The 25627-nt window shown below is 41.4% G+C and overlaps 1 protein-coding gene across 5 annotated transcripts in view; it reads left to right on the top strand.

Annotated features, from left to right (window-relative positions):
* The window catches only part of SLC16A5 (solute carrier family 16 member 5), a 134634-nt gene that overhangs the window by 70012 nt on the left and 38995 nt on the right, over positions 1-25627 (top strand). For all 5 annotated transcript variants that reach the window (XM_082272356.1, XM_082272358.1, XM_082272357.1 and 2 more), the window contains one exon: positions 13424-13647. In XM_082272356.1, coding sequence (XP_082128482.1) covers positions 13461-13647 — 187 coding nt within the window. In that variant the 5' untranslated portion in view covers positions 13424-13460. The remainder of the gene's footprint in view (positions 1-13423; positions 13648-25627) is intronic.

The following is a 25627-nucleotide window of genomic DNA, read 5'->3' as shown; positions in this document are numbered from 1 at the left end:
TCCTATATATGTGACTGCAATTCTTTATCCCTATTTGTAGATGTTTATTCATAGGGCTCTTTCACACTGGCGTTCCGTGTGTCCGTATATCATCCTATTTTTTTGCGGATGATATACGGACATAATGCATGTCAATGGCATTGCGGATGTCAGCGGATGATCATCCGCGGACATCCGATTTTCGTCCTTTCAGTTCTGTTCCGCTTTTTGGAACGGAACAGAACCCTATTTTTCTTCCGTTTAAAAAACGGAACGGATGCAAAAGCGGATGTCAGCGGTGTCATCCGCTGACATCCGCAATGCCCATAGACATACATTATGTCCGTATATCATCCGCAAACGGATTGGATGATATGCGGACATACGGAGCGGATGACACAAGTGTCATCCGTGTCTGTGCAAAAAAAAAAAAAGGCGCCGGAGCGGAAGAAAAAAACTGAGCGGCCGTGTGAAAGAGGCCTTAGGTGATTTTATTTTTTGTTCCTAGTTTAGAGAATATGTAAGCACTATTGATCCCACTGATGCCTACTGTAAATGATGGTAGTAGATACATTGTGATAACTGAGTTTAACCACATGCCAACTGCCCCACGTACATATACTCTCCTGCGGGAAATCACATACCTGTACATGATTTCGCTCTTTTGGGTCTGTGGTGCGCACGTGCGCTACCAGTGATCAGCTCCCGCTGTGATTGGACACAGCAGGAGCCAATCAAGGGGTCCAGTGGATCCGATGTCCTCCGGGACCAGCCTATCGTTCCCGAGAGAGGCAGGACCGCTTCCAGCGATCTCCATACCGACACTGAGCAGCCAGTGCGGCCATCGGCCGGATACATTAGAGACGCACATACAGCCAGACCTTTCTTGGACATACAGAGTGGAAGTATCATGTTTTACAATCACTGTTTTTACTTTACCATGTGAGTACCCGTTTTTACCTTTTTTAAACTGCATCCATACTACTGCACTTAGAGGCACTGTGTTTTTCCTCCTCTTGTAGAACGGCAGTCTGCCTATGTAAGGCAGATCATCGTTCTGTGACAAGGGAAGACAGAGATCCTGTGTTTCTGTCTTCCCATAGGTAACGCATCCCCCACACCATTAGAAAGAACTCCCTAAGGACACATTTAACCCTTTGATCTCCCCCTTATGTTAACCCCTTCCCTGCCAGTATCATTAGTACAGTGACAGTGCATATTTTTTTTTTTAGCACTGATCACTGTATTAATGTCGCTGGTCCTCAAAAAAGTGTCACTTAGTGGGTCATTTACTAAAGCTGGAGAGTGTATAGCTCTGCATAGAAACCAATCAGCTTCCAGGTTTTCTTGTCAAAGCTTAATTGAACAAGCTGAAGTTAGAAGAGGATTGGTTCCTGGGCACAGCTGTACCAGATTCTGAGTGCACTAGTTTTAGTAAATCTACCCCTAATGCCCCATACACACGTGCAGATTATCTGCAGACTTTTGTCTGCAGACTTACCAAAACCATATAATATGAGGTCAAACCTAAACACTTTCAATTTGTAATAAAAAGAAAAGAGAAGGCGCCTGGCCCTTTAAATAAAAGATTGTTGAACCTGCTGCCCTTTTAATTGTAATAAAACAATAAATAGGTATATATCATAGGTAAAAAGGCGCTGGTAATCTTAATATATCACGTGTTATAAAAATTAATAGGTGATTTAAAGTGTAATATATGTGATTAAAAATTGCTACAAATATATATATGATCTACTATTGGTGCAATTAGCAAAGAAAAGTGCATACCAGTGCAATTTCAATTCAGAAGTGTTTGTGCTTCTCAAAGTAAATTAATCCACAAAGGTGTGGATCAGTGAACCAATAAATAGATATATAAAGAATTCCATACAAAAATCACATAAGAATATATAAAAATATAAATATATAAATGTGCTCCAAGTAGTGTTTAAAAATCCAGGCAATAGCATGCAATCAAAATTGTGCTTGGTGGATTCTTATTAATCCCTTCACAGTGCTCCAGGTGCTGGGATGTGACAACCGTCAATTAAGAAGTGCTTGTGCTTCTCAAAGTAAATTAATCCACAAAGGTGTGGATCAGTGAACCAATAAATAAATATATAAAGAATTCCATACAAAAATCACATAAGGATATATAAAAAAAAAAAAAAAAAAAAAAAAAAAAAAAAAAAAAAAAAAATCACATAAGAATATATAAAAAAGTATAAATATATAAATGTGCTCCAAGTAGTGTTTAAAAGTCCAAGCAATAGCATGCAATCAAAATTGTGCTTGGTGAATTCTTAATAATCCATTCACAGTGCTCCAGGTGCTGGGATGTGACAACCGTGGCCTCTTACCAGCTAGCAGCAGGTCACAAGGACCCCCAACGCCTGTGATCCCTTTATTGGGTGGATCAGACCTCTCCTCGATTGCTTGGATCTCTGGCTCCTATATTACTCGAGTTGGACCATGTAGTCCCCCCATACACATAAAGATATAGAAGAACAAATAGCCTCCAATAGTGAAATACTGTTTTATTCTCCAAAAAACATACACTATAAGGTGACAATTAGCCTCTTACTATTTGTTGTGCCCTCCTGGCACTGGGCAATTCGGCAGTACAAAATTGTTTTTTTGGGTCTTAGGAAGATATTCTCCGGGGATCTGCAGCACCCTGTATCTCCTTTCCCCCTTTCTTTGTATTGCAGCGGTGGATGTGTATCCCAGCCTCTGTTCCGAATGCCTCTGTGTGTTACTTCCGGGTTAGCATTGACCACAATGCATTTCGCTTAACGAGCGTCCTCAGGCAGTCTGTGCTGGCCCTGTCAGTCACATCTTAAGTATCGCTATCTCTATTATGATTGGCCGGTGTTTAATTTTGCTTTTGTAGCGCCATTCATTTATTTTTATTGACATTAAGTGCCGATTCATAAAAATCTACAGCAGCCACCGGGAAGACCCATAATCAGTGGCATAGAATCTTTATATGCTAGGATGGGTGAATATTTGGATACATTTTTTCAGCCTATAGCTGCTATTGGAAAATCCTTTTTAAAGGATACCAAGGAAACATTAACCTCACTAGTGGACATAAATATCACCGAAAATACAATATTGGCATCGATCGATGTGGAATCATTATATACGAACATCAGACAGAAGGATGCATCAAGGGCTATCAAATGGGCCTTAGAAAAATACACCAATTTAAAGGAACCACAAAGAGATTTCCTATTGGAAGGCCTGAATATGGCTATGTCAAATCATCATTTTTGGTATAAGAATGAGTACTATAACCAAATAAAGGGTGTAGCTATGGGAGCACGTTATGCTCCCAGCGTAGCAAATATATTTTTAGCCAAATGGGAAGAGGAGGATATCTACTCAAAACTTCCACAACAACTGAAGTATTACCGCCGATATCTTGATGATATCTTGGTTGTGTGGGAAGGATCGCAAGAATCCCTGGAACATTTCTTCAAGAAAATGAATAAAAACAAATATCAGATCAAATTTACAGGTAATATGGACAAAAATACAGTGCAATTTCTCGACTTGGAGATCTTTAAGCACAACGGCACTTTAAACACCAGAACCTTCTTTAAAAAGGTGGATACTAATGGCTACATCTCTAAGAGGAGTTGCCATCACCCGGCTTGGATACAAGCGATACCAAAAGGGCAATTCACCCGAATTAGAAGGAATTGTACAGATTTAAAAGACTACAATACACAGACAGATAAATTAATAGAAAGATTCAGAGAAAAGGGATACAAAGAGAAAGACCTGAGAATCACACAAAAGAAAATATCCGAATTGAAGAGAGAAGACCTCCTAAAGAATAAGAAGAAAAAGAAGAAAGAAAACCCAAACTTTGAACTAGCTTTTATTACGGGATTCAACACCCAATACAAAGAGGTTGAAAAATGCATAAAGAAAAATTGGCACATCCTATTAAGGGATGACACTTTAAAAACACTCCTCCCAAAGAATCCAAAATTTATTTATAAAAGAGCCCCGGGACTACGGAATATCCTATCAAAAAATGTTCCAGACCCACCAAAAAAACCACAAATGTTTTTCGCAAAAAATGGCTTCTATAGGTGCAGAAGATGTAAAGCATGCAGGACAAGCAGATTTAAGAAAAGGATTGAACACAAGTTCTTCTCCGCGGACAATCGGGAATTTGAGATTAAAAAATTCATCACCTGCGACACTAGATTTGTTACATACATGTGTACTTGCCCTTGCGGATTAAAATACATCGGACGCACGACCCGCACTTTAGCAATTAGGATAGGAGAACATGTCGATAACATAAAGAAAGGCTTCAAAAAGCACAGCCTGTCCAATCACTTCAGAATTTTCCACAACCAAGATCCCTCCCTCCTTTGGTTCTGTGGAATTGACAAAATATTCAGTCATTGGAGAGGCTCAGATATGCGAAAAATGATATCGCAGAACGAAACCGCATGGATCCATAGACTAAAAACATTAAAACCCATGGGGTTAAATGCAGACATAGACCTTAATTGCTTTTTAAATAATTTTTAGGAATTTAATTGATTATATCCCTTGCCTTTAGATAATATATCTCATATTTATATTTTATATATCCATTTTATATATATATTTTTTTAATTACAAATTATGGATTTTTATATAGATAATATTATTTTAAAAAATTTATAATGTACACTGTACCTTTTTAATAAGCATATGTCCCTATAAATTAATATCTATGTCCATAAGAATGATAAAATAAAAAATAATTGTTCCTATATATGGCCACTAGATGGAGTTATAGTCCCGAATTACACTAAAAAGAATGTAGGAAAAATTAGATGACCACTAGATGGCGTCAATTAAAGATATATATTTTTTTATTTTTTATTTTATAATGTCTAATTTCAATTTTATTTATAATGTTTTATTAATAAAGATTTAATACTAGATATAAATAGTTTTATAATTGTGGGAAATACATTATGTGTTTTTAAGAATTATTGGATGTGAATTGCTGTTTGTATAATGCGGGGAATAGGAATATACCCGGGCGATTTGCAGCAAATGTCAAATACACATAAAATAAAAGGGTCACGTAATAAATCGATACCATCCTGTTAAATATACAGATCGGCACTTAATGTCAATAAAAATAAATGAATGGCGCTACAAAAGCAAAATTAAACACCGGCCAATCATAATAGAGATAGCGATACTTAAGATGTGACTGACAGGGCCAGCACAGACTGCCTGAGGACGCTCGTTAAGCGAAATGCATTGTGGTCAATGCTAACCCGGAAGTAACACACAGAGGCATTCGGAACAGAGGCTGGGATACACATCCACCGCTGCAATACAAAGAAAGGGGGAAAGGAGATACAGGGTGCTGCAGATCCCCGGAGAATATCTTCCTAAGACCCAAAAAAACAATTTTGTACTGCCGAATTGCCCAGTGCCAGGAGGGCACAACAAATAGTAAGAGGCTAATTGTCACCTTATAGTGTATGTTTTTTGGAGAATAAAACAGTATTTCACTATTGGAGGCTATTTGTTCTTCTATATCTTTATGTGTATGGGGGGACTACATGGTCCAACTCGAGTAATATAGGAGCCAGAGATCCAAGCAATCGAGGAGAGGTCTGATCCACCCAATAAAGGGATCACAGGCGTTGGGGGTCCTTGTGACCTGCTGCTAGCTGGTAAGAGGCCACGGTTGTCACATCCCAGCACCTGGAGCACTGTGAATGGATTATTAAGAATTCACCAAGCACAATTTTGATTGCATGCTATTGCTTGGACTTTTAAACACTACTTGGAGCACATTTATATATTTATACTTTTTTATATATTCTTATGTGATTTTTTTTTTTTTTTTTTTTTTTTTTTTTTTTTTTTTTTTTTTTTTTTTTTTTTTTATATATCCTTATGTGATTTTTGTATGGAATTCTTTATATATTTATTTATTGGTTCACTGATCCACACCTTTGTGGATTAATTTACTTTGAGAAGCACAAGCACTTCTTAATTGACGGTTGTCACATCCCAGCACCTGGAGCACTGTGAAGGGATTAATAAGAATCCACCAAGCACAATTTTGATTGCATGCTATTGCCTGGATTTTTAAACACTACTTGGAGCACATTTATATATTTATATTTTTATATATTCTTATGTGATTTTTGTATGGAATTCTTTATATATCTATTTATTGGTTCACTGATCCACACCTTTGTGGATTAATTTACTTTGAGAAGCACAAACACTTCTGAATTGAAATTGCACTGGTATGCACTTTTCTTTGCTAATTGCACCAATAGTAGATCATATATATATTTGTAGCAATTTTTAATCACATATATTACACTTTAAATCACCTATTAATTTTTATAACACGTGATATATTAAGATTACCAGCGCCTTTTTACCTATGATATATACTTTCAATTTGTATGCAATCCGGCAGGCCCTTGCACTACATAGAAAAGGTAAGTCTGCAGACAAAAGTCTGCAGATAATCTGCACGTGTGTATGGGGCATTAGTGTTCCGATTTGTCCTACAACGTCGCAGTCTCCCTAGAAGTCTCTGATCGCCACCATTACTGGTAAAAAATAAATAAATAAAAATATCCTATAGTTTGTAGACGCTATAACTTTTGCTCAAACCTATCAATATACGCTTATTGGGATTTTTTTTTTACCAAAAATAAGTAACAGAATACATATTGACCTAAATTGGTTAATTTGATTTTTTACATTTTTTTTATTGGATGTGTTTTATAGCAGAAAGTAAAAAATATTGTTTTGTTTTTTAAATTGTCAGTCTTTTTTTGTTTATATTGCAAAAAATAAAAACTGCATAGGTGATCAAATACCACCAAAAGAAAGCTCTATTTGTGGGTAAAAAGGACATAAATTTTATTGGTGTACAGCCTTGCACGACCGCACAATTGTCAGGTAAAGTGTTGCATTGCAAAAAATGTCCTGGTCATGAAGGTGGGTAAACCGTCTGCATTTAAAGTGTATCTAAACCCAAAAGCAAACATGTAATATGTTGCAGCTTACCAATTCAGAGATTTGGTGGCTGCATTAGTTTTCTTTTTTTAAGGCTTTTTTTTTACTTTATTTCTATCCAGTGATTCAACCAGTAAGTTTGCGGTTTTTCAACATCTGATAACATACTAAGCTATCAAGCAAAAAAGTAAAGACAAAGCATTTACCACTGACAGGGGTGCTTACAATAAGCAGCTTTTATTTATTTATGTAAAACTTTTATCTCAAAAGAAAAAAAACTGTTGCTGTAACTGCTTATAAAGTGTTAGCTTGAATTCAAATTTAAAGTGTTACTAAACCCAGGAACCTGCATTCACTATATCTGGTCTCCCACAGTACACAGAACATGGAAATGCAATTATTTTAGTAAATATAATCTGATAAATACCTTTTCTCATCAGCAGTTAGAGCAGCCTTGTGACTTGTATTACTGTCTGATTAAAGCTTTCAGGAGGAGTTTTCATTTTTCCCTGACCCTCTGTCTGGACAGTGCTGATTGGCCCTGTGCTGATCACATGCACATTCCCAAGAAAAAAAGAAACTCTCTAGCAATACACACTAAACTGAATATGTGCAGTCTGACTTCTAATGCTCTGTTCTATCAGGAAATGATCTGGAGTCAGTGGAAGAAGACAAGGATCAGAGAGACAGGGTCACACAGCCTTTATACACAATGTGGAGGATTAACCCCTTAGGTTCCACAGTGAGTATAACGAGCATGCTTTACTGCATATACAGGCCGATTTTACTGTTGTGGGTTTAGAAACACTTTAAAGTGGTTCTAAATGTTCAAGACATATCATGGTGTACTTACATGTGCAATAGTTTTGCACAGAGCAGCCCTGATCCTCTTCTTTTTGGGTCCCCTGCCGGCGATCCTGGCTCCTCCCCCCTGCCGGGTGCCCCCAATAGTAAGCGGCTTGGCTACCGCTGCTGTGTGAGCCAAAGGAGACAAAGACCCGAAAAGTCACTGCTCCTAAGCACATTGCTGGATCTAGATGGGGTTCAGGGCTGAGTATATCCCCTCCCGAGCTGGGAGGAGCTGCATCCAGAAGGTTTTTTTAACTGAATGCATAGAATGCATGAAGGAAAAAAGTCTTCTGCCTTTAGAACCACTTTAATTTGTTAGTCGACTCCAAATCTGATAGTGCATATATGGCAGCCCATAGATAAGTCAATTTTTCAACCTGCTGGTTGAACGAAAAAACTCACCCAATTCTCCCATCCACACTTGATGTTGTTGAGGGAATCCTCCCTGCTAAGCTATTGTATTCTGACGGTGGAAAGACTTCCCTACTGTCAGAGTACACTGATCCGCATTGCAGACTATAGCCTGCAGTGTTGATTAAGCGGGGATAATCCATCAGGTTGTACAGAAATTAATCAGTAGATTGACTTCTGTACAACCTCCCTACCCGCACATAGATCGAATTTCAGCTGGTCTCTGCCTAACCGACCAAATTTCTATCCATGTATGACTGACTTAACACTACCCTTCCCCCAGACTGACAATGCTGCTGTCCAAGAGTGGCCCTCTTTCCTCATAAAGGAAAACAATTCTAAAAAAAGAAAACGAATGCAGCCACATATATAAGGATTGGTAAACTGCAACATATTACATATTGTTTTTCAGTTTGGATATAGTTTAATTATGAGCGTAAAACGTAAAGTACAACATGTGATATAAAGACAGCTATCATTATTGCATAGTCAGTCATGCTACACATATTGGAGAGTTTTTACATCTGGGATTTTATTGTTCTGTATGTCAGATGGTGACAGATAGTCATGATAGGCTTGGGATGCAGGGTAGGAATAGAAATAGGACCACATTTCAGTCTCTTTATGTGTATAAGGCCTCATGCACACAGAGCCAGAGGCGTAACTAGAACCTTCAGGGCCCCGGTGCAAGAAACCATGAAGGGCCCCCTGGACCCCTGGCGCCCTGGGGCCCTTTACTCTAGTTGCGGGGCCCTTTATTACGGTGAGGGAAGGGAGAATTCTGAAGGGGGGGCAGCACAGAAGGGGGGGGAACCAGGGGAGCACACAGGGGCCCAGAGACAGCAGAACACAAGTATACTGGATAGGAGGAGTGGCGGGGCAGCGTACAGAGGAACCAATCTCCTCCATTTTCCTCCTGCAGCTACAGAAGGAAAAAGGAGGACAGTGATTTCTCGACATGCTGCCCCCGCCACCCCTCCTATTCAGGTGTACAGGGGAGCCACATGGGCCCCCTTGAGCATGGGGCCCGGTTGCGATTGCAACCCCTGCAACCCCTGTAGTTATGCCCCTGCACAGAGCGTTTGTGCAGCCATTTTTGGGAGCGTGAGGCGGGTTTTTTTTTTGCAGCATAAAAATGCCTCTCCATATGAGAAGCTGTAAGTGGCTTAGACATTTTCAAGCTGCTAAAAAAAAAACCCAGGGCCAGTGTCTTCTGAGGACTGGCGTTACAGCTGTAAAAACGTCTGATGCTACTAAAGGCTGCTAAACGTGGATTAATGCCGGATACAGTGATAAGCCGCGTCAAGCGTTTTTTTTTGGTATGTCAAAATCAATGTTTCGACTTGTGCACTTAGGATCTTGAAGGGGAACCCCACTCCATAAAAAAATGCATGACCCACCACCCCCCCCCCCCCCCAAGATCCATACTAGGCCCTTTGAGTTTTGTATGGATCTTGAAAGGAACCCCGTGCCAAAATGGAAAAAAGAAACTGCATTGGGTCCCCCCAAGACCATACCAAACCCTTCAGTCTGAAGCGAACCCCCATGCAAACCCCCCCCACCCGCCCAAATGGCATGGGGTCCATACCAGATCCTTATCCGAGCAGGCAGCTCGGCAAGGGGAGAAGTAGAATGGGCCCCCCCCTCTTGGACCTTACATGGCCACACGCTCTCAACATGGTGGGGGCTGGATGCTTTGGGGCAGAAAGGATCTGCACCCTGCCCACCCCATAGCACCTTGTCACCATGTCGATGGGGACAAGGGCCTCTTCCCAAAAACCCTGGCAGTGCTTGTGGCGGTCTGCGGGCAGGGGCTTATCAGAATCTGGAAGCCCCTTTTAACAAGGGGGCCCCCAGATCCCAGCCCCCCCTATGTGAATGAGTATGGAGTATATTGTACCCCTACCTATTCACTCCAAAAAAAGGCAGTGTAGTGTAAATAGAGACAAGAGACGGTTTTAAAAAGTCCTTTATTAAAAATCTTCCTCCAATCGTCTCCCTCCGGAGTTATTCCTCTGGTCTTTTGCCTCTGGTCTTCTGCGCCACTGCTGTTTTCTCTGTTGCCGGCCCGGTCCTCCTCCCCCGCTGCCAGCTCCCCTCTCTGACGGTTTTTGTATAGCCATGGGGGCGTGTAGCCCATACTCATTCACATGGGGTGGGCTGGGATCCCGGGTCCCCCTTGTTAAAGGGGGCTTCCAGATTACAATAAGCCCCCTTCTCATAGACCCCCACAACTACCACCCAGGGTTGTCGGGGAGATACCCTTTTCCCCATTGACATGGGGACAAGGTGTTTTGAGGTGGGGGAGTGCAGAGCCCTCCTGGCCCAAAGCACCCATCCCTCATGTTGAAAGCATGTGGCCTGGTACAGTCAAGGAGGTGGGGGCGCTCCCTCATCTCCTCCCCTTTCTTGACCTGCCGAGCTGCATGCACGGATAAGGGTCTGGTATCGATTTTGGGGGGGACCCCATGCAGTTTTTTTTCTTTTTAATTTTGGTGCGGGGTTCCCCTTCAAGATCCTCAGAGCACAAGTCGCATCATCTTGATTTGACTTAGATGCAACTTCTTTTCAAATCAGTTGGCTGATAGGGAAACACTGATCTTGAATAGAGTCAGAGAATTGCTGCTAAAAGCAGTTTTTGGACCATGCGGGAACACCATTAAATGCAACGTAACAGACCTGACTGCTGTGGATGGACCCTTGGTGGTTTTTGGCGCAGGGGTCTCAGCCTCAGATATATGGATACACAAATTTTGAAATGAAAACCTGTTAACATGACATGAGTGGAAAATCTCTAAAACAAGCCTCAAATAGCAGGAGACAAAGGTTTTAATTCCTTGCCCACCCCGACTCTAACAAAAACAAAGAAAAATCTTTTGCTGGACTTACACTTGCACCTAAAATAATTAATTTATCACAACTGAAAAAGTGATCCTTAAGGCACAAATACATTTACAGTTTATTTCTTTATATAGTCATGTAATTCTGTATGATTTTATACCGATTGCTTAAAAATGCCCTAAGATACCTTTCTTGCTTACTAAAAATGCAGTTCCTTCCTTCCTGATCTGAATTCTGGTATAGGTAAAATAGGTAAAGCTGGTTATACAATGGCAGATTTTTTTTTACTTTCAGCTAAACAAAAATAAATCGATGAATCCCCCTGCAGGGCTACACATATGATACATTTTATTTTTACAGTTAAATTTTGTTTTGCTAGAGAAAATTTGCTCAAAATGATTTAAATACCATAGTTATTATATCACCTTCACAACTTTCCAGTAGCGATTCCATTGAATATATTTTGAGTTGTTAATTATATTTTAAGACCCTACTATGGAAGGGAGGTGCGGCCAGGATCAAATTGGAGCAGCTACAGTAGTCCAAGGATATGGAGGGGTTGGCTCTCCCGAACCCGTGGTTATATTATATAGCGTCTCAGCTCCAGCATATGGTGGGAGAGTTAGTTGGGACAGCCTTTAACTCCACGTGGACCATAATGCTTCAGTTTAGTGGGGCACCCACTTTAAGAGAGAGATTGGAAGCACAACTTTTCTCCAAACCTAACAAACAATATCCAACATATAGACTTCTTCAAAAGATATGGGATGAAGCCAAACAGCTTCATAAAGTACTTGGTTATTCCAGTTACAGCCCGATATGGGACAATCATACTTATCCTGAACTTAATAAATTACAGCATGCTGCCAGGTGGCGCGCCCTGGGAGTGACACATCTCAAATATATTTTTGACAATGGTGTATTATTATCATTTGCACAATTACAGACAAGATTTGGTATTCCCACAAACATGTTATTCTATTATATGTGGCTGAAACACACTATATTGGCCCAGAAGTCAATGGAGAACATAAAGCTCTGGCCTACCCCAATCTTTTCTCTAATGCGACAATCTAGCTCCACCAAAGGTTTTATATCGAACTGTTACGCCACCCTTTTGGGAGTATATCTGTAGAAGTTTCCTAGTTCGGCTTGCAATAAATGGGAGAAGGATGTTGGTGAGATACCAGGGGAGCAATGAGAAGAGGCTCTAGAAACTATCCGGTTATGCTCATTAAATGTTTCACAACGAGTATCTCAGCTTTATATACTCCTTAGGGTTCTCCAGGCTGATCTGATCCATCTGCTGTGGAGATGTCCCAAACGTCACCGCTCTTTGAGGACAGTAGTTGCTACAAATTATACAACATTATAGATATCCGTTCTAAGGCTCCATTCACACTGCCGCGACTTGTCAGGCGACTTGTCAGCCTGACAAGTCGCGGTCAGTCGCAGTCCATGCACTGCTATAGGACCCGTTCTAATAGGAACGACACAAGTCGCTCCGACTTAGAAAAAGGGTCCTGTACTACTTCGGGGCGACCTCGGAGCGACTTGCATTGACTTCAATTATGTGAAGTCCGTGCAAGTCGCGCCGAAGTCACGGTGCACGAGACTTCACAGGTCGCCCCCGAAGTCGTGCAGGAGTCGTGCCGCTTCAGTGTGAATGCGGTCTTATGCAACCTAAACATTGTGTGTTAGGCATACTTGACACTGTTACTCAGGATACATTTTTGAGGGAAGCAGCAGCAAGGGCCTTATTCCAGGCCCCTAGACTTATACTTATACAATGGATCTTAGCTGATCCTCTTACATCTAAAATGTGACTTGACCAGATGGGTGACATATTACACTTTGAAAAACATATATACCAGCACAGGGGCACTCCATCTAAAATTTGAAAAGGTGTGGGGTAGCTGGCTAGCTACTACTGGTCTGACTTAGACAGATTTAATAATGGAGAGATTAATCCTCTAAACCTTACATTTATTGGGGGTATTCGCACTCTGGTAGAACGGTCAGCCTTGCTCCTTTTTCATTTACTTATTGATTTTCTGTTTATGCCTGGGGCTGTGGGCAACTCTGATAGGGGGATATAGGTGGTGGATGGGTAACTTCAGCATATTTACTATGTTACTTGCTATTTTATTTTTTACCTGCTATGTATTGAATGGTGATATATGTAATTCTTTGACTGCACCAACTGTCTGTAGCTGAAAGTGACATTTCAATAAAAACTGTTACTTGATTTAAAAAATAGATATATTTTGTCTTGCTTAATGTGCATCAGCACAAATTGTTATTACATCTTCTCTTTGTGCAGGTTACATCTCATGAAGTAGCCTGTGTGAGAAGGCAAAATGGAAACCCCGGATGGACCATGGGCATGGTGTGTTCTGGCTGCTTCAATGGTGACCTATGCAATGACCTTAGGATTTCCTTCTTCCATTGGTGTGTTTTATACAGACCTCCAGAACTCTTTTAGTGCTACCAACCAAGAGACCTCCTGGTTTCCATCAATTATCACAGCTGTTCTACATGCTGGAGGTTAGTATGTTCTCTAAGTTGACATAAATAGTAATGATTCATAATGTATTTCTTCACACAGTATATTTTAACAATTTAAATTTTTCTTTTTTAGCAATTTAATGTATTTTATTAAAAATGTGTTAAAAAAGTAAGCAAAGCAAACTTTTCCTGAATGTCACCACGGCTGCCAAACAGACCATAGCGAAGGCCTGGAAAACTTCCTCCCTTTGTTTCCTGACCATGAAAAATAGAGTCACTCAAGCTATGATCCATGCTAAAACTGAAGCTATCCTGCTGGATAAACTTATACCTTACGAACAGCTCTGGAAACCATGGATTGACAACTGTCTTCCGATAGGCTTTGATGAATCCCTTGTACTAGCTTGACCTATGGTCACCGATTCCCTACTGGTATTGTCAATCTGAACCTCATCAGTGGCCCGGGTCTCCCTCCGAGCACCCTTCCTCCCCTGCACATCCCCCCTCCACTGTTTTGCCCCTCCTTTCCCCCCTATCCTTCTTGCCCCTCTTACTCTCTTCTTTTTCTCCCCCCCCCATATTGCCTTGAGTTGGCCGCTACCTAATTTGTTTCCCTGTTGTGGCTGGACCACCAACTTTTGCTGTACTATGGCCTCCCTTTTTGCCCTACCCCCACCCGCCCTTATGCACTGTGTTCATCCTTTGTACTTGTATACCGGGGCACCCAGCTTGCCCCTTTCCTATTCCTAAACCTGTTTGTTATGCTACTACTTGCTGTTAATAATGTCATTTTGACGTGTATTCATCTGTTATGCACCACTATTACCTATTGGTATTGTTTTGTACTACATTCCTTCTGCTTTAATAAAAACCATTTGAACAGAAAAAAGTAAGCAAAGCAATAACACAAGCCTACTCAGATTAGCCATGCAAGCAGTGAGCAGCTCTGGCACTATGTGTGAAACCAATTGAAGCAACTGGTTGCAGCATGGGAAGGACAGCAAGTGTAAAGAAGATTCTTTGGGTCTTACTGGACTCTTGTGACATTTGTTTGGACCATGTAGCTGAGATGACTCCATCAGTTTTCTGTATGTACATAGAAGTTTGTATAGTGTCTGCATGCCATTTTCCATAATTTGCTTTATTGCCTCTTAAAGTATATCTAAAGGCAAAACCAAAATTTTAGGTTTATATAGAGTGATGAGAGGTTATAATCCCTGTCTGGTTTTTACTTGCTGCTCATTGACTGCTTTCAAGCTGTTCCTCCATATGGAGAGTTCAGTACTGTTTCAAATATAGATAGGTGAAATCATTGTTTTCTCTGAGTAGATTCCAGTTTTTTTTAATATTTAAACTTTATTTAATTTTCCATATAAAAAGATTATCACACACAAAAACAATACGCAGAAAAAAACATACCCATGCAATCTTCCTATATTCTACATTTTCCTCCCCTGACCTCTACCTTACCCTAATTGCGCCACCCACTCTTCTACCTCCTCCTCTCCCAACTCCCTACTCCATCTTGCTTGTTCCTTACATATTCTATCTTTTATATACACATATTTCTTCGTTTTCTTAAATTGTGCCAATTTATCCCATATGCTGGCAAATCTTTCTGCCTGATCCTCTTCCCTACTACTTAAATACTCAATTTTACAGTATATATTTGCTCAATCCTTTTAAACCAATCTCTAATTGTGTTTTTTCTGGGTCTTGCCATTTTTTTGGCATTGCTCCATTTGCTGCATTTAATAAATGTGGCACAACTGTAGTTTTATATTGGTTTTTTTTTTTAGTAATGCTCATGGAATAGACAGAACCATGGGTCAATAGGGATCTCCATTCCTGTTATTTACTCTATGTACCGTTGTACCTCCTGCCAATATTCCCTTATCTTTCTACAATTCCACCAAAGATGTGCCATAGTACCATTTTTGGTTACATCCTCTCCAACACCGGAGCGATTTTTCTGGCTGATATGTTTGTGCCTTATCAGGTGTAATATACCATCTTGCCAAACATTTTTAGTTAATTTCTATCATGTTTATATCCCCCGCCATCTATGTACAGCCCTTAATACTTTGCTCACTTGTTGCTCTTTCATACGTGACCCTAACTCCTTTTCCAATTTTTCGATGAATGGAGGTATTTTTGATCCCTCCAACGTCATAAGTATTTTGTAGATCCGGGATATAATATGTTTCAATTTTATCCGTGATATACATATTTACTCTATTGGATTTAAATTCTCCTCAGATCTAATTGGTTGTGGTAGTGTTGTCACAAAATGTTTTAAATGCAAATACCTCCATTCATTTAATATCATGAAATCTCTTTTGTGCCTAAATTCCCCATATGAAGAAATGTTCCCTTTTGCTATATATATATATATATATATATATATATATATGTATGTGTGTGTGTGTGTGTGTGTGTGTGTGTGTGTGTGTATATATATATATATATATATATATATATATATATATATATATATATATATGTATATATATAATCTTTTAGCTGTGTATTTTTAATCCATTTCCCATAATGTGCCCCGTTTCTGGGTAAAAAAAAATGTTCTTCCCGCTAGTGAGATCAGTGGCGAATTATATTCCCAATTTGCATATCTGTAAATGATATCCCATGCTTTAAAAACATAAATCGTCATTTCATGTGTATTTTCATCCAACATTTTATATTTTTGAGGTATCCATACAGTCAGGTCCATAAATATTGGGACATCAACACAATTCTAATCTTTTTGGCTCTATACACCACCAAAATGGATTTGAAATGAAACAAACAAAATGTGATTTAACTGCAGACTTTCCGTTTTAATTTCAGGGTATTTACATCCAAATCAGATGAAAGGTGTAGGAATTACAACAGTTTGTATGTGTGCCTCCCACTTTTGAAGGGACCAAAAGTAATGGGACAATTGGCTGCTCAGCTGTTCCATGGCCAGGTGTGTGTTATTCCAACATTATCCAATTTACAAGGATCAGATAAAAGGTCCAGAGTTCATTTTAAGTGTGCTATTTGCATTTGGAATCTGTTGCTGTCAACTTTCAATATGAAATCCAAAGAGCTGAAGCAAGCCATAATTAGGCTGAAAAAACAAAACAAACCCATCAGAGAGATAGCAAAAACATTAGGTGTGGCCAAATCAACTGTTTGGAACATCCTTAAAAATAAAGAACGCACCGCTGAATTCAGCAACATTAAAAGACCTGGAAGACCACGGAAAACAACTGTGGTGGATGACCGAAGAATTCTTTCCCTGGTGAAGAAAACACCCTTCACAACAGTTGGCCAGATCAAGAACACTCTCCAGGAGGTAGGTGTATGTGTGTCAAAGTCAACAATCAAGAGAAGACTTCACCAGAGTGAATACAGAGGGTTCACCACAAGATGTAAACCATTGGTGAGCCTCAAAAACAGGAAGGCCAGATTAGAGTTTGCCAAACAACATCTAAAAAAGCCTTCACAGTTCTGGAACAACATCCTATGGACAGATGAGACCAAGATCCACTTGTACCAGAGTGATGGTAAGAGAAGAGTATGGAGAAGGAAAGGAACTGCTCATGATCCAAAGCATGCCACCTCATCAGTGAAGCATGGTGGTGATAGTGTCATGGCGTGGGCATGTATGGCTGCCAATGGAACTGGTTCTCTTGTATTTATTGATGATGTGACTGCTGACAAAAGCAGCAGGATGAATTCTGAAGTATTTAGGGCAATATTATCTGCTCATATTCAGCCAAATGCTTCAGAACTCATTGGACGGCGCTTCACAGTGCAGATGGACAATGACCTGAAGCATACTGCAAAAGCAACCGAAGAGTTTTTTAAGGGAAAGAAGTGGAATGTTATGCACTGGCCAAGTCAATCACCTGACCTGAATCCGATTAAGCATGCATTTCACTTGCTAAAGACAAGACTGAAGGGAAAATGCCCCAAGAACAACAGGAACTGAAGACAGTTGCAGTAGAGGCCTGGTAGAGCATCACCAGGGATGAAACCCAGCATCTGGTGATGTCTATGCGTTCCAGACTTCAGGCTGTAATTGACTGCAAAGTATTTGCAACCCAGTATTAAAAAGTGAAAGTTTGATTTGTGATTGTTAATCTGTCCCATTACTTTTGGTCCCTTCAAAAGTGGGAGGCACATACACAAACTGTTGTAATTCCTACACCGTTCACCTGATTTGGATGTAAATACCCTCAAATTAAAGCTGAAAGTCTGGAGTTAAATCACATCTTGTTTGTTTCATTTCAAATCCATTGTGGTGGTGTATAGAGCCAAAAAGATTAGAATTGTGTCCATGTCCCAATATTTATGGACCTGACTGTATATTCCTATTTTTATAATTGTGTTCCACTTAGTGTGTTTGGTATCTTCACCCAACTTTTGTCACTCTTCGTATTTATCCATTCTATCATTCGTTTTAATACTATAGCATTGTAATATCTTGATATCTGGTGCAGATAAACCCCCTTGTGGTTTGCCCTTGCTTAGCACTGAGAACTTTACTCTTGGCTTCCTGTTTTGCCATATGAATTTTAGGAACATTGACTTTATTATTTTAAAATATATTTGGGGTAGGGCTGTTGGTAATATCTGAAACTTGTGCAGGATTTTTGGGAGTATTGCCATCTTTAACATATTTATACTATACGTCCCATCCATGAAAGTGGTCTTGTTGAGTTTTTTTTTTTTATATTTCTGTTTTTATCTCATTTAACCATGGTATGTAGTTTGCCTGGTATAAATTCCCTAGGTACGGTGTTAATTTTATCCCAAGGTATATTAGTTCTTTTCCTCCCCAAGAAAATGGGAATTCCCTCTAAAGTGCTAGCTCCTTTTCTTTACTCAGGTTTATGTTCAAGATTACCAATTTTGCAGGGCTCGTTTTTAAATTTGAAATTTCTCCATATTTTTTAACTTCTTTCTTTAAATTTGGGAGCGTTGTTCTAGGGTTAAATATATAAAATAGGACATCGTCTGCATATGCTGCTATTTTATGTTCTTCCTCTCCTATCTTCACCCCCTTTATATCCATTCTGTTTCCTATAGTGGCTCCAGCGACAGGACATATAATAGGGGTGAGAGTGGGCAGCCTTGTCTTGTTTTATTGAACATTTCGAAGGGTGGAGATAGATTTCTGTTCACCTTCACTAACGCTGTGGGATGATTATATAATGTTTTAATCCACTGGCCCATTTTAGGACCTATTCTGACCTGCTTTATCATGTCCAGCAAAAATCCCCAGTCTACCCTGTCAAAAGCCTTTTCCGCATCTATTGACCAGAGTACCCCTGATATATTTAATAATAATAATGTTCTTACACCATTGTCTTTGTCCTCCCTTCCTGGGATAAACCTAGTCTGATCCACATGTATCCAGCTGGGCTTCACTTACTTTAATCTTGTGGCTAGAAAATTGGCATATAATTTTGTATCGGAATTTAACAGCACTATTGGTCTATAATTGGAACATAGGGTTACGTCTTTCCCTTCTTTCGAGATAATTGTGATGTATGCCTGCAAAGATTCTTTCCTCATCCTCTCCCCCTCTCCTAATTTATTCATATACAGTTTCTCACAAAAGTGAGTACACCCCTCATATTTCTGTAAATATTTTATTATATCTTTTTATGTGACAACACTGAAGAAATTACACTTTGCTGTGATGTAAAGTAGTGAGTGTACAGCTTGTATAACAGTGTAAATTTACTATCCCCTCAAAATAACTCAACACATAGCCAATATTGTTCAAGCCAAGCCTGACTTGTTCCATTAGGGCGGAGGACCTCCACATGGTCTATGTAGATGGCCCACAGGACCGAATTCGGTGATTCCATCAACTTCTCAGGTACTCCGCCAACATGTGGGATAGCCCCTGCACTCCTCCACACACGTGTCTCCTTCTCAGCTACACCCAATAGTGATGTCTCAGCTCTCTTCCTCCTTTCGGATTGGCAGTCTGTGGGCGCCACAACTCCATGTGAAGGATCTGTGTTAGGCAGATCTCTTCAGCGAGCGCTTTCCCACGTGGTGCAGTAACCTCTTTGCTGCTGCCACAACTCTGTCTAGCCAGCATGAATGTCACTGCATGGCAGATTGTGTTCACCAACACACACACACCTGCCCTTTCCATCTGTACCGGAGCATCAGCTGCATTTCTTTCTTCCCAAGCCAGCTGACCTCCCATACTGTTTGGGAAAATTGTCCCGCTTTCATGAATTGCACGGTCAACACTTTTCTTCTCAGTACATGTACAGACCCGACCCCCGACACGCTGATCCATGTCCACTCTCCTCATCCACACTTGCACCGATTACTGTAAAGCAGACACAGTCCTTTTGTACAATACAGTGCATTTCTTCTCCATCAACTCTCCTGCATTTTACTTGAGAACAATCTGGGTAAATGTCTGTTCGTTGCCCATAGCAACCATCATTACTAACTTGACTCGTCAGCACACTTTCACTGATCACTGTAGAGCAGACATTATCCACTTTACTGACACTCCAGTACATTACTTGGGAAAGCATGGCATTACTTGGTGGGATTTCTCAGTGTTTGCCGCTAGCAACTGTTGCAGTAACCCTGGGATGCATCCCGGACGAGCCCCCCAATGTGGCACTGCCCCTTTGAGGGCTGCTGGACATTACACTCTTGGGTCCCCCTGGGTTACCGTAGAGTATTTACATTATACATAATTTATTTTGTCGATTTTTCTCCTTTGTCTCTGCTGACTTTGCACGATTTCCTTGTTCTTTTTCCACTGCCTGCTTGTTTGACGCTCCCTTTTTATCGTTCCTGGGCTAGAGCTTATTTTAGGGGACTTTGCGACTGCCCCTCCTCTTGCTGATTTCCCTCTCATATTTGTGGATCTCTTCTTATAACATCTTGATATCCTAGTATCCTTTTGTCCTCCCCCCTCTTTGCTCGACACCCCTTCTTCTTTTTTTTTCCCTATAAACCCTGCATATGTAATATGAATGTATGAGAATAGACTAAACTGTTCCAGAAAAAAAAGAGAAAGTTTTGTCCTTAGTTATCTGCAGGATGTTAACATCCAATATCAGTCAATAAAAGTTTAGAGACAAAAAAAAAGAATCACTGCTTATGTGCTGGGGTTATTAGTCTGTGTGGGGTCTGTATGGGGTTTGCTGCCATCTTCCATGGCAGGGGGGGGGGTCTGATCCTACTTTAATTTGTGGTTATTTGGTCTGAGGGAGCTTCAGGAGGGCTTTGGTGGGATTACCGTTTTGTTTTCCTCTATCTGCCCGCTGCTCTGCTATTGTTCTCTTGCCGGAGCCAGTTTCTCTGCGCTCCCGCAGGGACCCAGCTTTCCCGGCCAAAATTAGTTGAGCTGGACAGCGAGCCGAATCCTCTACTCGCAACCAAATAAACAATATATAAGAGCACTGTAAAAAAATAATAAATATATAAAAGCGGCTGCTGACACCAGGTGATAGCAGATAGCAGAATGTGAAAAATATTGTTTTTTCTCCCAGAATTGTCACTCTTTTTTTGTTTATAGTGCAAAAAATAAAAATTTCACAGGGGATCAATTACCACCAAAAGAAAGATCTATTTGTGGGGAAAAAAATTACATTAATTTTATTTCGGTACAGTGTCACACGACCACGCATTTTTCCATTAAAATACGCAGTGCCGAATTGCAAAAAATGGCCTGGTCATTAAGAGGGCAAGTCCTTCCGGTCCAGAAGTGGTTAAAATTAAAAAAAAAAAGGTAAAACTGACCAAAATGTATCTAAACTTATACATAATCAAGGCCCTAGTTCCCTGCGGTTTTGGGGGATTGAAAAAGTGGAGCGACATTGGAGGGGGGGTAATTTTATCAGGCAGCTCAGTAAAAGAGAATCCTTTTGGATTTATGAGACGAAAGTCTTAGCACATAGAGGACTCAATATTGAGTTTGACCTTAACTGGTTTATTAGTGATAGTTATATTTATTCTGTATGATTAGGGGGAATGGTATATTTTGTTTATCTTATGTTAATAATATTTTTGTATTAAATGTATTTTATTCTGTGATTTTAGATATACCATATTTGCCGGCGTATAAGACGACTGGGCGTATAAGGCGACCCCCCTAATTTTCAAGTTAAAACATAGGTTTTGGGCTATACTCGCCCTATAAGACTACCCCCCTTCCGGGGCAACGCATTTTAAAAACATCAGATTTGATTTAAATACCAGAATTTTTATTAAAATGGTTATGACTTACCGGTACTTAAAATCCTCATCATGTTCATCATCTGACATCATAAGTTCATCAATGACATCTTGTGATACAGTTGTAAGACAGTCATCGTATGGATCTAATTCTGAATCAGATGGTATGGCTTCAGCTTTGGCTTCCCCTTCATCTTGCCACAAGTAGTCATCCTCCATACCATCCAATGAATTTGATATGCCACACTTCTTGAAAGACTTGATTACTGTTTCTGCATCAATATCATTCCAGGCTTTTATGACAAAGTTACACAAAACATCCAACTGTGGAGCACGCAGTGGCTGTACCAATGATGTCAATCCTGCAGGAATAACTGCCGCATCTGTGTTTATTCTTGCCAGCCTTTTCTTTGTGCTGGTAGTTAAATGAGCCCTGAACATATCCCACACCAGTAGGCTACGTTCTCAACAAAGTCCACCTGGTCGGCTACTCCATACTTTATCAAGCCATAGCTTTATCCCTTCTTCATCCGTCCAGCCTTTTTCATTCACATGTACATAAACTCCAACAGGGAACTTCATTTTCAGCATTGTTTTTCTTTTAAAAATAATCATTGGTCTTCGTTTGGTGCCATCAGCTGTACATGCTAGTACCACTGTAAAACTGTACTTCTCATGTCCTGTTGTTTTAATTAACACTGTTTTTGCACCGTTTGAATCTTCCATTTTGTTTCAAACCACACTGAAATTCATAGTCGTTTCATCCATATTTCTGATATTACTAACGCATAGCCATGTTCCTTACGCTGTTTTATTACATGTTGAAGGAAATTACTTACTTTGCCGTCGAGATCTGCAGGTAATTTTTGTGCAATTTTGGTCTTTTGCCTTAATACCAGATTATGCCTTTCCAAGAACCTAGCACACCAGGATACAGTGGCCTTAAATCCTTTGTTGTGATCTGGGTTAGATTTGGCCCACTGAAGTGCAAACAAACGTATGTTGTTTCATGTCCCTACATAACCATTTTGATGATGCTCATGCATCATGTCTGCTACATGCTTTTTGAGTTCTGGCCAATGCGGGGTGCCTCTCCTTGATGCACACTTACTCCTTGGCATACTCTTTAAAGCATCTTCCTTTGCTTTCCAGTCTAGGACAATATTTTCTGTTACCCCATATTGTCTTGCAGCAGCACAGTTATTATGTTCCTTGGCAAAGTTTACAACCTTCAGCTTGAAACTTGCTTAATATTTACTTCTTCTTGCTCGCGGAGCCATGATGGGGTCTTGTCTAGCAGCCATTTACACCCACTAATCTGTCAACCCAAAACGAACGTCCCTAATCTCTCAGTTGGATGTGCGGTAATAATGTATGTACGGTAGCGGAGTATAAAATGTGAAGGCGAACATACCCATTAATCTCCAAGCAGGGTAAGTACACAAACATCCCTGTTAATCTCCAAGCAGGGTAAGTACACATATTACCCTATTAATCTCCAAGCAGGGTAAGTACACAAACGTCCCTATTGATCTCCAAGGTAAGTACACAGGGTATAATCTCTCAAAGTGCTATCTGGATGTGGGAGAATAATGTATCCTATTACCCTATGTACCGGTTTACCCTATTAATCTCCAAGGTAAGTACACAGAGTGTAATTTCTCAAGGTGCTGGCTGGATGTGTGGGAATAATGTACTGGTATGTACCCTATTAATCTCCAAGGTAAGTATCGTAAGTAGGTATAATCTCTCAAAGCGCTGGCTGGATGTGCGGGAATACTGTACCGGTAGGTATCATAGCTTCAAGCTACATACAGTATACCGCGCTGAGCCAATCACGGTGAGCGATGTATTTTATTATTGAATACTGTCACGGAACCATGAACCAGACGTACAACAACAGATAAGTGAAAATAAGAAAGCTTTATTGAAAAACAAGCTATAAAGCAAAAGTCCAAACGGATGGCGAAACCGATGCAGAGTCTTTGCGAAGCCAGGGATCAGGAACCAGCAGGGTAGTCAGACGAAGCCAGGATCAGGAACCAGCAGGGTAGTCAGACGAAGCCAGGATCAGGAGCCAGCAGGGTAGTCAGACGAAGCCAGGAACAGGAACCAGAAGTAGCAGCAGTCTTAGTAGCATGTGAACACAGGGGGACCAAGCAGGGAACTGAAGCCACAGACCTCCTATATATATGAGCTAGGTATCCAGCTCCTCCCAGTGGGAAGGAGGAGCCGCAGGGTGGGAGGCTACAAGAAACCCAGAAACCAAGATGGCCGCCAGCACATGTCAAACGAAGGAGAACAGCAAGAAGGTAAGACCATGACAGTACCTCCCCCTCAAGGGCCCCTCCTCCGCGGAGTAAAGAACGGTTTCAGAGGGAAGCGTGCGTGGAAGGCTCGGAGCAAGGCAGGAGCATGGACATCTGCGGAGGGAACCCAGGAATGCTCCTCTGGACCATAACCACGCCAATGAACCAAAAACTGCACCCGACCGCGGACCAGGCGTGAGTCCAGGATATTGCTCACCTCATACTCCTCACGATTGCCCACTCGGACCGGACGAGGCCGAGGAACCGAGGAAGTGAAACGATTACACACCAGAGGCTTCAACAGGGAGACATGAAACACGTTGGAGATCCGCATGCCAGGAGGAAGCGCAAGGGCATAGGCTACCGGGTTTACCCTGCGAAGCACTCGGAAGGGACCAACAAAGCGAGGCGCCAGCTTGGGAGTGGGCACTCGAAGGTTGAGGTTGCGGGTGGACAACCATACACGGTCTCCGGCCTGGTAGGAAGGAGCAGGCGCTCGTCTGCGATCAGCCTGGAGTCTCTGGCGCTGCGCAGAGACCTCAAGGGACTTCTGGATCTGTACCCAAGAAGCACGTAGGACGGAAAGGTGATCCTCCACAGCCGGAATATCCTGGGGAGAGAATACCTCCGGTAACACGGCAGGTTGGAACCCATAGTTGGCCATGAAGGGAGACGTCCCAGAGGAAGAGTTCACCGCCGTGTTCCTGGCAAACTCAGCCCAAGGCAGGAGGTCAACCCAATTGTCTTGGTGATCGGAGACATAGCAACGAAGGAATTGCTCCAAGGCCTGATTGGATCGTTCTGCGGCCCCATTGGACTGAGGGTGGTAGGCCGAGGAGAAGGAGAGATGAATCCCCAACTGGGAGCAAAAGGCGCGCCAGAACCTGGACACAAACTGACTCCCCCGATCCGACACAATCTCCTTGGGCAAACCGTGCAACCGGAAGACCTCCCTGGCAAAAATCGTGGCCAACTCCTGTGCAGAGGGTAACTTCTTGAGAGGAACACAGTGACACATTTTGGAAAACCGATCCACAATCATGAGAATGACCGTATGGCCTCGGGATGCAGGGAGGTCCACAATGAAATCCATCCCCAGGTGTGACCATGGGCGCTCCCCGGTGGCTAAGGGTTGCAGAAGGCCCAACGGAAGGTGCCGAGGGGACTTACTCTGGGCACAAACGGAGCATGCCGCTACATATGCGGCGATGTCAGAACGTAGGGAAGGCCACCAGAACAGACGTGAAACAGCCCAGGACAGCTGATTCTTTCCAGGATGCCCCGCGGTCTTGGAGTTATGGTAGGTTCGCAACAACCGAGTGCGCAACTCCTCAGGCACAAAACATCTGCCGTTGGGTCTCCCAGAGGGAGCACCAGATTGAGCCGCCAAAATCTGCTCACCCAGGGGAGAGGTCAGGCTGGTGCGAATGGCAGCCAGGATCTGATTCGGAGGTATGACCGAAGTCGGAATCGACTCCTCCCTGGACAGGTCGGAG

Source organism: Pelophylax lessonae (genome assembly GCF_965119305.1).
Source record: "Pelophylax lessonae genome assembly, chromosome: 11".
NCBI lineage: Eukaryota > Metazoa > Chordata > Amphibia > Anura > Ranidae > Pelophylax > Pelophylax lessonae.
This window is presented reverse-complemented; position numbering and strand designations above follow the sequence as displayed.